The sequence below is a fragment of the Phyllopteryx taeniolatus genome, chromosome 15, assembly GCF_024500385.1.
Source record: "Phyllopteryx taeniolatus isolate TA_2022b chromosome 15, UOR_Ptae_1.2, whole genome shotgun sequence".
Taxonomy (NCBI): domain Eukaryota; kingdom Metazoa; phylum Chordata; class Actinopteri; order Syngnathiformes; family Syngnathidae; genus Phyllopteryx; species Phyllopteryx taeniolatus.
The window spans coordinates 5268162-5281715 of NC_084516.1; the positions used below are offsets into that span (position 1 = coordinate 5268162).

General features: G+C 44.2%; 1 protein-coding gene across 2 annotated transcripts; it reads right to left on the reverse strand.

Annotated features, from left to right (window-relative positions):
* Positions 1 to 618: 618 nt before the first annotated feature.
* On the reverse strand, positions 619 to 12256 carry gdnfa (glial cell derived neurotrophic factor a). 2 transcript variants are annotated; one of them, XM_061799840.1, is made up of 3 exons: positions 11295 to 12256; positions 10557 to 10849; positions 619 to 3831 (listed from the first exon to the last, which is right to left on the reverse strand). In XM_061799840.1, the coding sequence occupies exons 2-3, from the start codon at positions 10828 to 10830 to the stop codon at positions 3275 to 3277; spliced, it is 831 nt and encodes a 276-aa protein (XP_061655824.1). In that variant the 5' UTR covers positions 10831 to 10849; positions 11295 to 12256; the 3' UTR covers positions 619 to 3274. The 2 variants fall into 2 exon arrangements, with proteins under 2 accessions (XP_061655824.1, XP_061655825.1); XM_061799841.1 differs by having other exon boundaries at positions 620 to 3831; positions 10557 to 10793; positions 11295 to 12238.
* Between the last annotated feature and the right edge of the window lie 1298 nt (positions 12257 to 13554).

The window sequence follows — 13554 nt, forward strand, 5'->3', positions numbered from 1 at the left end:
GGGGTTGGGGGTGTGTGTAGTTCTTCCCATCAACTCCCATCCTCAATTTTACATTGTACTGCTATAAACATACCGCAAGGCAAATCAGCACCATGTGTCACGTCAGGGCTAAAAGGCGGAGACACACGTAGAAACACATTTTGATTCTGTAAAAAGTTTTATAAAATGAATATTGTACAAAAATAAAGTTTGTAGAGAGCTTTGGTTCTGGAACACGAGACGACAGAAAGGGAATCCTCAACACTAAGGATCCCTTCACACGTTTCCCTTTGCAGGCCTCTTTTGCATCCTTTTTCAAATTTAGTTCTTCCTGTGGGCCCTAAAATACATACACAATAAATCACGTTTTGCCATAAGATGAACATAATACTTTACATCAGCTCTAACAAATCCCGGCAGTAAGTGTGACAAACTCTTCACTAGACGACTAATGAACAAAAATAAACTGGTTACATGTGATCTTTTGCTGTCGAAAGCCGAGGTTTTCAAACCCTTGGGGGGTCCACGAAATCATTTGTAATAAATTGTCATATCACTTAAAAAAAAAAAAAAAAAAAAGAATATGCCTGCAAATAAACAAACATAATAAACCAGTTACTCCTCCCGACCTGCGCTTTGGGCCAAATAAAAGCTGTGTTATGATCGTGATGTATTGTCACATACATCTGACGTCCTTGCATAAATAGTCCTTTTTTTAGGAATAGAACAAAACAATAACGCACATTTTTTTCAAGAGTATAGTCTGGAGTCTTTAGAGAATAAAGTCGCAATAGAAGATGTAATATTACAAGAATAAAGTTGTATTTTTGAAATTCACTTGTTAAAATGTGACTTTCTTCCCTCGTTCAACTTTGACTTCAATATCGTAATGTTACAACAAAATACGGCTTTATTTCTTGAAAACACGACTTTATTCTCAGAAGATTGACTTTTTACCCCAACAAAATGCATCTTTGTTTCTTGAAGAAATCTGTTTTCATAACGTGAGGAAAAAACATTTTCTGAAAAGATTATGAATTTGTTATTGTAACATTGCAACTTCTTTTCTCGAAAATTCCTACGGCATTTAAGGGTGCATATGAAAGTTACATTTCATTGGCGTTAGGATTATGAGGGGGGGTACTGAGAAAAATGTCTCGCCTGGACCCAAAAGGTTTGGGAAGACCTTGTCTAAAGCAGTGGGATGCATACGGGGGGCTTCTGGGAAGTCTCCAAAGTTGTCATCTGGAAAAAAACTTGTGGACCAAACAGGGAAGATGATCCAATTGATGAGGTATGCTGTGATAAAAGCGAGCTTTTTTTCCATCCTTGTGTTTGGCCTAAATTCATCTCCATGTTGTGGATTTGTGTGTATGTGTGTGTTGAGGGGGGGATTACATGCTTTAAAGCTGCCTTGCTTGTTGCCGGGTGGGCACAGATACCTTGGTCCCTAATCCTTGGAAACGTCAAGACCCTCCCCGAGGACTCTTTGTTCCACTTGAAGCACTCGCCTCTCCGCTCTGTCCTCATTCGGGATGTTGATATTCCCTCAATTGAACATGTTATCACGTGTAGAAAACACGCAGTGACCCCTCCCCATTCCGTCTGGTTTAAAGGTTTTTGCTTTTGTTGGAACGTCACTTTGACGCTGACAGCCGTACAGTAGCGAGCGTCTCTCTTAAAACTGCCTTAGCCGGCGGGGGATGTTTGCTTAAGACTCGTGTTAAAGGGGGATCACTTTCAAATCCTCTTTTTGGGGTGGAGAAGTGGGGGAGGGTGGGGTTAAGACCTGTTCCCCCCTTCGGGGACTCGAAAAAGCCTTTGGGTCGCGGATTGTCAGGCGGCTCCTTTGACTCCAAAGGCCTCCGAGACCACCTCTATGTTTTTTTTAAATTATTTTTTTTTACGCTCCCTTGTTAACATGCAACCGATGGACAGGACTGCGATTCCCAGATGTTTCTGCCTGCTCACGTGAAGTAAGGACAAACAGCTTAAAAAAAACAACAACAACACAAAAACAGTCTGTTTCTGACCATCGGCTTCTTTGGGTCTTGAGTCTTTAGCCCCTTTTTGCAGAGTTTCTGCAAAATTGCCGCATCAGAGGCAGGGAAACATTGGATAATGGCCAGATACGATGGCAAATTAGTACCTTCAACTACTCCGGACCACTACAAGTTCCAGATATTTTCACGTGATCAATTATATGGTCTCTCTATATCGCAGATTTACACCTATTGAGGGTGGGTCTGGAACGTATCCCCCGAAATAAACGGGGTTTAAAATATTAGTGTTTGCCTTTCGTCCCAATCCTGTCACGCCTCTGATACTACCATCAAGACGACAAATTTCCAATCGATTCTGACACCACAACCCCTCTATTCTCTATTGTGGGTAAAAGCCGGCTTTGGCAGTCAGTGTAAAAGAGACCAGAACCAATTACAGAACCAGTTTTACTGCCCTTCCTTGTAAACCAGTTAACAGCACTGTCAGCCCCAGATGTTTCTGCTTGACCACCTAAAAATAAGCTTGTTTTTTAGTCCTGAGTCTCTAAAGTTTTGCAAAATTTGGACATGAGAGGCTTACCCCACCCAGCAAAGCAGAATAGTCAGGCGTCAAACTTCACACCGCTGTTCCATGTTTCCGCTCTTTTCTTTCAACCAGCCACCATCCTGCCTCTGTTATGACTCTGATTCTCTACCCTCAGAAGCCGGCAAATTCGGGGGTCAATTTTGACGAGAAACAGCTACACGTGGGTAAAAAGGCTTTGTAGTGGAAGGGGACTGACTGACTTTGTCTACACTCATCCACATGTAACTTCTTTTTGGGGGAGTTTGGATGGAGGAAGCTTTCAGAATGAACGCGAACATGTTGACAGCGTCCAGGACAAACCAAACATCTCAATAAATAAGAAAGACAACAACTTGTCGTAAATGAAATAAATAACAATAAATTAATTCCATCTTAATAAATATACCTCTTACACACAAGCGTATACATACATATATATACTGTATATCTATATGGAAAGATATTTATACACAGTATGTCTATATATTCATATGATGGGGTGTCAAGTCCGCTAAATCCTGTCTGAGAGTTTTCTCCAAAGAAAGAAAGAAAAGGATGTTCCTGGGACGTTTTCCACAAGAAAGAAACTTTTTTTTGTACTTTGTACTTTTTTTTTTTTTTTTTTTTTTTTTTTTTTTTTTTTAAGAAAACGCAGTAAGAAAAAAAGAGTAAATGTAACAGTATATTCGTTGTCAGCGCCATTGTTTTGAAGGTTTTTGAATGTGTCTCACACACAAGCGCACCGCTTGGCCGAGTGTTTCTTGAGCGTGTGATAGACCACGTTGTCGTCCAAGAAGGAGAGGTCGTCGTCGAAGGCGACCGGTCGGCAGCAGGTGCGCGAGGGCGTGTCCCTGTCCAGCTTGTTGGCGTGGCTGAGGTTGTTGAGGATCTTGTCATAGTTGGTCTCGGCCTCGGCGCACGGGCCGCTGCAGTAGCGGAAGATCAGCTCCTCCTTGGTCTGGTAGCCCAAACCCAAGTCGGTCACGTTGAGGTGGACCTCCTTCAGGAGGCAGCCTCGACCGGGACGAGCTGACGTCCTCCCTCGGCCCCGTTCGCCCCGTCCCGCTTTTCCGCCACCGCGGGTCCCGCCGCCTCTGCTCCGGCGCCGCTTACTTTCGCCGTCGCGCGTCCTCGTGCCGCCTCGTGTGTTTGCCGCCCCTCTCTGCCGTTGCTCCCGCTCCCTCGAGACCCGCGACTCCGAGGACCTCCGCAGTCTGCCGATGGTCGCCTCGATGAAGTTCATGACGTCGTCAAGCTGCTCCGAATAAGGACCCGTGACATCATCTGCAAGACACAAGACTTAAAAGTTAAATACAACCGAACTGTATTTAAGCAGTTATTAGTTCACAAACCACTGCAGGGAGTCCTGGTAGAATAGTTTTTCATAACTGTAATTATGAGCTTAGTACTGCGTCGGTGTAGATTAAGGCTGCCGCACACCGAGTGATGTGGCCGAATCCGACTGAACTGTCGCACAGTTTGGGGCGTTTGGCAACTGTTTATGAGTGGCCAATCAGTCTGCCACTGGTTTGGTCGCGATTCAAATTGTTGCAACGTCGCTGATTACAGCCAATCGAAAGGCATGTAAGCTTTCACTCGCGCAAAAAATACATTTCCGGCTTTTGAGCCACAGAACAGCTGCCGCACTGCCCCAAGCCATTATAAATATCAAATACTGTGTTTTACAGCCATACTTGCGGTCTGATTAGGTTTGAGCGCAGTGTGCTTGCGGGCCTTAGTGATAAACACAAATTCAGGCAGTGTCGTAAACCGAGGAACCCCTGTACATGGTTGGATTGAAATCGTGTGTCAAGGATAAAAAAGCATATGTATGTTTGCGCCTGGTCACGTGACAGAGAGGGTCGTTTTCAGGGGGATGTTTATGCTGCGCCGTTGTCAACAAAAAACGCATCATTTTGCTCGCTTTGATACACAACAATGACGTTCTTTCGCCAATATATGCCCAAAAACGGAATTCAAAATCCACATGAGAAAAGCGAGGACCCTACGGATTAGCCAAACAGCACACGGAAGAAATCTGATGCACAAAGGTGTTGACTGAAAATATTCACGCTCAGCCTGCCTCAGTCAATAAACCTGTTGGGACGCTTAAAGCGTGTCGATCAGAAAAACTGAGCATGTGAAAGAAGTTTTTTAGTACTACACATGCGTCTGTAGAAATGGTGACGAGGAGATGTGTGAAGGTCTAAAGCGACAATGGATAAATATGGAATTGAGTTCATTTAGTTGCTTTCTTTGAAACAGGTTATGACTATTTAGGTAGAAATGTTCAAGAAACAGGAATTCCAGTGGGATTTAGGGGTGCACACGGTAGCTACGTTTAATTGGCGTTAGGATTACGAGGTGGCCCTTTGGAAAAATGTCTCTCGTCCCTGGACCCAAAAGGTTTGAGAACCTCTGGCCTGAAGATTTTTCCATGTTTTGAAGACTGTTCACCTGTACTCCAGCTGCTTCTTATCTCCTAACAAAAAAACGCGTGCAACTGAGCTAGCCTATGAGCTCGTGCCGTAACTCCACCGAAGGACAGCTGCCCTTGTTTTGTTTGGTGCCCTCTTCAAAGGTCCCGGCACCAGGAACTGCTGTGTTTTTATGTGAATTATTTAGAGGGAAGATGACGATCATGTGCCGCAAACATCTGCTGACAGGGAGCAGGTCCAAAAGGCTTTTTGGAGCCTCCCGCAGCACACGTTGCTTCCATCCCACGCCAATAACATCCGTACCTCCCGCTCGATCGACTGTGGTGTCATTGTTGTTCTCAAATGAAACACTTAGTCCAGCTCTTGTTACGTTCCTGCTGTGTCAAGTCAGTTTATAGCGCCAATTCGCAGCAGAAGTCACATTACACATTGAGCAGGTCCAGAACCACACTCCTCATACAACCCCAATTCCAATGAAGTTGGGACATTGTGTTAAATATAAATAAAAACAGAATACAATGATTTGTAAATCATGTTCAACCTATATTTAATTAAATACACTACAAAGACAAGATATTGAATGTTCAAACTGATAAACTTTATTGTTTTTAGCAAATAATCATTAACTTAGAATTTTATGACTGCAACACGTTCCAAAAAAGCTGGCACAGGTGGCAAAAAAAGACTGAGAAAGTTGAGGCATGCTCATCAAACACCTTTTTGGAACATCCCACAGGTGAACAGGCTCATTGGGAACAGGTGAGTGCCATGATTGGGTATAAAAGGAGCTTCCCTGAATTGCTCAGTCATTCACAAACAAAGATGGGGCGAGGTTCACCTCTTTGTGAACAAGTGCGTGAGAAAATAGTCAAACAGTTTAAGGACAATGTTCCTCAATGTGCAATTGCAAGGAATTTAGGGATTTCATCATCTACGGTCCGTAATATCATCAAAAGGTTCCGAGAATCTGGAGGAATCACTGCATGTAAGCGGCGAGGCCGAAAACCAACATTGAATGCCCGTGACCTTCGATGCCTCAGGCGGCACTGCATCAAAAACCGACAACAATGTGTAAAGGACATCACCACGTGGGCTCAGGAACACTTCAGAAAACCAATGTCAGTAAATACAGTTCGGCGCTACATCCGTAAGTGCAACTTGAAACTCTACTATGCAAAGCAAAAGCCATTTATCAACAACACCCAGAAGCGCCGCTGGCTTCTCTGGGCCCCGAGCTCATCTAAGATGGACTGATGAAAAGTGGAAAAGTGTTATGTGGTCCGACGAGTCCACATTTCAAATTCTTTTTGAAAATGGTGGACGTCGTTTCCTCCGGGCCAAAGAGGAAAAGAACCATCCGGACTGTTATGGACGCAAAGTTCAAAAGCCAGCATCTGTGATGGTATGGGGCTGTGTTAGTGCCAATGGCATGGGTAACTTACATATCTGTGAAGGCACCATTAATGCTGAAAGGTACATACAGGTTTTGGAGAAACTTATGCTGCCATCCAAGCAACGTCTTTTACATGGACGCCCCTGCTTATTTCAGCAAGACAAGACAAACCACATTCTGCACGTGTTACAACAGCGTGGCTTCGTAGTAAAGGAGTGTGGGTACTAGACTGGCCTGCCTGCAATCCAGACCTGTCTCCCATTGAAAATGTGTGGCGCATTATGAAGCGTAAAATACGACAACTGTTGAACAGCTGAAGCTGTACATCGAGCAACAATGGGAAATCATTCCACCTACAGAGCTTCAACAATTAGTGTCCTCAGTTCCCAAACGTTTATTGAATGTTGTTAAAAGAAAAGGTGATGTAAGACAGTGGTAAACATGACCCTGTGCCAGCTTTTTTGGAACGTGTTGCAGCCATAAAATTCTAAATTAATGATTATTTGCTAAGAACAATAAAGTTGATCAGTTTGAACATTAAATATCTTGTCTTTGTAGTGTATTCAATTAAATATAGGTTGAACATGATTTGCAAATCATTGTATTCTGTTTTTATTGATGTTTAACACAACGTCCCAACGTCTTTGGAATTGGGGTTGTACATTAAAGAAAACCAACTGAACCAGGCATGTGCAAGCACTTGGCCACGAAGGCAACACAAACTCCCTCTCGAGAAGAAAACTCAAACAGCGATGGAGAGACAGAGTAGAGGGACAGAGAGAGAGACAAAACATGATAGAATGGTCGAGCGATCGGGGGAGGGTTGAGAGAACAATGGGCACAACAACAGCCGTATCAACAACACCAATTATCCCACGATGACAGGTATTGGTGTCGGGCTGCGAGGTCTGGCAGGTGGCCTTGTGGTTAGAAGGTGTCACCGGACTCTCCTCACTTGCGACATATACTGCGCCACCTGATCCCCCCGCCCCCTGCACTCTAAAGCTGATTGGATCAAAGTGAAAAATTGTTTTTCCTCTTTTTTTGTTTTTTTTTTTATTACTGTAATTCTGACTTCACTACCGCATTGGCGTATGTTAGTCACAGACCTAATCTGCCCTAAACCGAGGAACGCCCTGTTACATTTGGCTTAGTCCGACTCTTTCCACCATAGTTTCAAAGACCAGTACCTCGTTATTATTTGTCCACTGGCCACCATCTTTTCCCACTTAGAGGAGACACGTTAAGCATTTTTATTTATTTTTTTCACATTTTTGAACGTTTTTCCCAGGTGTCTTGATCACATGTCTGTCACGTGTTTTTCATCAAAAGTTTTCATCAACTTAAATATCGCTGGCTAATAGCCAGTGGCTAGTATCAGCAGCCTTCACAAGTACCCAATACCTTGAAATAAGGCCGATATCGGACCGATACTTGGTATCGGTACTCGCCCATCCCGGGTAAATTGAGTTACAAGCTTGGTCACTCAATGAATTAAACTCATAAGTCAAAAGTATCACTGTACTTCCAAAACTCATATCCCGCATTTATCCCCACATTTCTGATCGAGATCCGTTGTTCTGCTTAAACGGCCCTGACGGCTGTGAAAACTGTGAAGTGGGTCACTCGTGGTGTAAATGCCGCCTTAAGACTGACAGGCAGTGTGCACCTGCCGCCAGCCAGCACACCGCAACTGGTGTCGCAAGTTGTGCTGCAACTAATCAGCGGCACACAAACGCTATCAGAGCCACAACGCTTCCATTTCGACATTGTTTTTTTTTCTTCCACTCCTAGAAAGAAACACCACTGCATCCCTTCAGCATTATTTGATTCCAGTGTCCAATTTCACTACAATGGTCCTGAAATTATTGATTACTAATAGTTTCTTTGTTAATCGTCCTTGTAATGTGTTTTAATCCTTTTTTTCTGTTTTTTATTTTTTACCGTTTTGTTTTAAGATAGGAAGGATTTCTTTTACCGCAAAAAAAATTACATTATATACTCAAAATCTTGCAGTATGGCAAATTATGCGTGATGTGAATCTGGAAAAAAAAATAATCATACATTTGCAATGCACTGAATCTGCAATAGATGAACCGCAATACAGCGAGGGAACGCTGTGCAGTGATCTCCGTTCATCGCGGGAGTTACGTTCAGTGACCGGTGAAACCTCCCACAAGCTTCAAACACATTTAAACCTTTTAAAACTGAATGAATTGAAATGCCATTCATCCAATCCAGCCCCCAAATAAACACCTAATTTTTCATGTTAGTTTCTTTAATATTTAAAAACTTATCAATCACTGTATTGTATTTTTAAAAAAACATAGCAAAAGACTTTATATAAAAAATTAAATTGTTCATGAAGTGTAAATGACTGTACGCACTGTAGTATCCGTGTGTTGTATGCGTGCTTTTAAGGGGTCAGCTGAAATGGCTTCAGCGACTGTGCCTCTCCTTGCCCAAATGTGAGGACCACATACCAGCGCGTCTACCTTTTGCGGCATTCTTATTTAGGGTGCTGTGAGATTTTTCTAATGTAAAATACATGCGTTGGCTGACTGACAGTTGTGAAAGACTGGTTTACACTACAGAAGCAGCGTTAATAGTGTCGGTTTTACGCAGACAGAAGATGAGGTGGCAGGTTAAAACTCTGCTCCAAATGTTCCATTCCCTATCCACTTCTATTCCTACTCCTGGGTGAAGATGATCCAGTGTCACGCTGCTCCAAACAAACTCAAATTCCTGCCCACTGCGGCTGCTCAACGCGCACGTAAACAAAACGCTTCAAACTTTCCACTCCTGGCCGACGCGCGTTCGAGCGACAAAAAACGCGCCGTTGATTTCTGACTTCAGGTCACGGAGGCGGCGGCAAATGTAAACAGCGGAAAAGAGGCCGAGTGTTTGGCAAGCATCCTCCGCGCTCATGGTTTGGTTCATGAGGACGCGCCTGTTTTGACACGAGGGTGATGTAACGCGTAATAAAACACAAATGACATACCTGCTGCACGATAAGCGTCCCGTCTGACGGCCTTATCCGTGGACCGCTTTCCACCGGACTGATAATGGTGGGAAATCCGAACCACTCCACCTAAGAGCTCACCGGGCAACCTTTGCAGCCTGTACCTGTTGTCTACTCAAATCCAATCCTTTGGAAATGACTGGATCCCAGGATATCGCAGCTCTCTGTTCACACTCCGCTACATTGTGTTTTTTTAAAACCCTCCTCTTATGGGGTTTTTCCCAGTATAGTGACTTGCTGTAATGCCCTCGCATGGGGGAAAGGAGAGCCACAATCGCCAATGCACACAGACTGCAACATTTTCTATACTTTTTATGCCTGCCAATTCATTAAAACAACATTTTTTTTTTGTGGTTAAATACATTTGCAATGAGTTTAATTATTTTGAGTGTTTAATTATTTTTATGAGTGTTTAATTATTTTTTTAGTGAGTGTTTATAAATAAGATGAGTAATAAGAGTCTTGGGGGGGGGGGTTCATACAGCTTTAAAATGCGTATAAAGAAAAATATGTACATAAATGTGGTCTCCACTTTGCAGGTTTGACCTATTGCGGGCCAGAATCTAATCCCCTGCGATAAACGAGAGATTACTGTATACCTTATAATGTAATCAAGACAACACCGCCCCCAAATCATGTTCAATTGCGAATTTAAAACACTAAAAAAAATGCGAGGCAGAAATGAATCTGCACACAAACTTACCTTCGTGGCTAACCGCTTCCTCCTGCACCGAAGCATTATAGCGATGCATTTATTTTTTTTATCAAAACAGGCTTACTCAAATGTGTCTATTTCCACTTGTTACTGTCGAAAAAACAAACCAAAAAAATTCCAGCCTTTCAATCTTGAGGCAACATAACTCCCTACGGCTCCCGCAGAGTGAGGCAAGAGGCGGTGGGTGTTCTACAACACATCTCAAGAGTTCAAGTGTCCAAGGGAGCTAAGCTATGTTTAACACTTTAAATTGGTTAATAATGTAAAAAAAAAAAAAAAATATATATATATATATTCGTTAAGCGGGATTACGCGACTGACCCCCGCGCCAAGGCTGTCTGTCTCTTTGTTAGACCGCAGGCTACGTTGCGGTTCGCGGAGAGTTGCGTAAGACGCGCGGGCCAATCGCAAGAGCGGTGCAGATGCCAGTCGAAAGCTTACATTGATCCTCCACGGAGATCTCCTGCAGGTCGCTCTCGACGCTCTGCATCGACGAGTCGGCCTCCCGCTCCTCCGCGGACTGGCGTGCAGAATCAGGGGAGCTGGCGGGGGAAAAGGTCCTCTTGGCCGGCTGAGTGCTTTGGTAGAGAGGCCGGGTAGCGACAGAGCTCAGGAGCAACAAACACATGGCCGCGACATCCCATAACTTCATCTTAGACTCAGTTCCTACCAGGAGAGCTGGAGTGGAGGAGAGCGATACCAAAACCTGTGTCATCCTGTCAAGAGTCAACAACCTACAGAGTCCCAGACAAGATATGAATCCACTAAATAAGAAAACGAAATAGCGGACACGTTATAGCCAAACCGTGACAAAAATGTAGAATTTAGTGGCCTTAAATAAATATGTTGTGTGCACGTTATGCTTATATTGTGACCACGATGTAACTTTTAAATTCGCTGTGTAAAAGTCAAATTCCGCACGTCAGCACGGTTTTGGCGCCATATTTGATGATGCTCAGACGACATATTTACAGTTGTTGTGATATCAAGCATTGGCTTTGCCAATACCTGTGACTATATGGAGATGATAACAGGAGGATGTTGCTTAATATTGTGCAAAATCATATTTCATTCAACTTGTTCCCAATGTATTGCTTTGCATTAAAACAAAAGGGAGAAAACTTGATTTATATGACAGTAATTATGATTTTCTCCAGGTAGGTTTGAGTGTGTTCTGACCTTAAACATGGCCCATGCAGACCTGCAACTCGCTGCGGTTAGAATCCCAATGGTCCGCAAGTGCACCCCAAAAAAGACAAAAAAGAATTCCCCACTTGGAAGTGCGATAGTTTATGTCCACTGGGAGCAAAACAGGCGAAATGTCACACAGATCCAGAACGTGTGCGCACTTTGGACCCCGGCGCAGATCAATTCAACACGAGCCGCTCCACGCACGGGAATCCAAAAGGCACGATCGCCCACTCCGCGGGTGGAAAAGACGCACAAATCGGGAAGTTTCCCCTCCTCCCCCCCCCCAACCACCACCACCCCGGGGACCGGAACGTCCTTGCACGACGCGCCGTTACATCCCGCGAACAGAGAAGAGCGACGAGGGTCGAGCGGCCTCCATGTCCTCCGGCTAAAAGCTGCATCCCACGGGTGGGTTTCTCGTCCTCATCGCGCAGCCGAGCAGCGCCGAGCCGCGCTCCGCGGGCGCTCCGGAGGGATTTATAGCCCGGCGCGCGCTCGGTGTCCGCCCCTCTTTTATGGAGGAGCCCTGGGAGAGCGAACAGCGAATACGAGCGCGCGCGCGCGTGCGTGCGTGCGTGGCGCTCCAAATTCACGCTGCACACCCAGTCTGGGCATGGGCGTGTGTGGCGGGCTGTAAGGGGGACATAACCCCCCAAAACACACTTTCTAAAGTCGTTCCGTAACCTCGTTCAGAACTCAAAACGCTCATCTCAAATCTGCTTTCCCCATTGAAATGAGTGGAAATGCTATTAATCCGTTCCAGCACCTAAAAAAAAAAAAAAAAACCTTTCATCATGCGTCTTGAGAAAAAAAGGACGCTAGAGTATTGTGCTGTATATAACCGCACAGTCATAACAATAGAATAGAATTATGGACATTGCACCCACCGTGGTCACAAGGTGCGACCGACGTATTGTGCTTTGACTTGCGAGCAAAGATTCGAGATACAAGCGCTGCGTGGTGTCAGTGAACTCAACTCAATTTACGTCACAACAAGCAGCTGTTTGACAAAAAAAAAAAAAGTTTTTGTTGCCACTTACAGTTGAAATTGAATGCCAAACTTCAAATGATACAAAGGCAGTGACACGTGATGGTGCCGCTCCTGGCCCCCCCACCCCCACAGGAGCCCCCTGTTTGGTGTTTTCAGATTTCTGTGGGATTATGTCACACATCCCCACGTCCTTGGATTTGGATGTCAGCATGTGGAATGCGATCTGGGCACGATTGGAACCTCATCGCTGGCATCAGGTTCCCGTTCTGCTTGGCTTCTTGCTGTTGGCTAAATGTAATGTTTAAGGTTATGTAAATATGCAGCTTTCCAAAGCTTGCCAACTGTGCTGCTTTCAAATGTAAAAATTGCTTGGGCACCAAGAGTTTAGGGCAGCGGTTTTCAGACTTGGGCTCAGGGAGGTGTGGCTTTAGGGTCTGAAAAAATGCAGTACAATGATGGTATTATTTGAAAATTATTATTTTAAAAGGGCCTATTATTACCAAAGACCTATTTTTAACTTTAGGACCAAAGGCGTTTTGAGACTATATTGTAGTACTATTTTAATTTTTGTTTAAGGAAATTCCGCCATTAAAATTGCATAGCCGGTCTGTATTTATTATAAAATACATATTGAAAAAGCGCCATCTGATGAGTCTTACTGCAGAGGAGTCAATGACTTATTCTTAATAAGGATCTTAACCTTCCTCTTTTCTCATGCGAGTTCCTTTCCTGGAAGTCCTCAGGCTTCCATAAAATCGTCTTGTTGGCTGGCTCGTGTGAATCCAACAACGTCGACACTACAAATCCCAAAAAGTTCCACCTGCCTAAAGAGCTCCCAGTTGGTCGCCGCCGGGATGAGCGTTCTTGTCAATACATGTTTTTCCTTATGGGATCCCGGCGTGCCGTGCCCTCTTCATGAAAGTCTGAGAGGTGCTGTGCCAAGTGCTCTTTGTATAAATTCCTTGCTGTCAAGTTCTCACACGGCCACATTCAACTGTATGACAGCGCTCGTTTTTATGTATTGTGCGCCAGTAATTTGCCTTGCAGGGTTTCCTTTTTTTCCCCCCTATGGTAATTGTTTTTCCTTCGTTGCTGCAAACGATACACTGCAACGCCTTCGTTAACGCTTGTGATTGATACCAAAATCATTTGTCATGCTAATGTTCCAGCGTCAACATCAAGTTGTGGTAGTTGTGTTACCTGGGCCTTCAGTGGGATTTTACCCAACACATCTACCTCTTAATACTACCACTATCA

What these genes read in the sequence shown, in the direction of transcription:
- gdnfa (XM_061799840.1), bottom strand. Translation starts at nt 10,830, where the DNA reads ATGACACAGGTTTTGGTATCGCTCTCCTCCACTCCAGCTCTCCTGGTA. An exon ending in GATCTCCGTGGAGGATCAAT is followed by an intron (nt 3,832 to 10,556) that starts GTAAGCTTTCGA and finishes TGTGTCTTGCAG; the next exon opens with ATGATGTCACGGGTCCTTAT.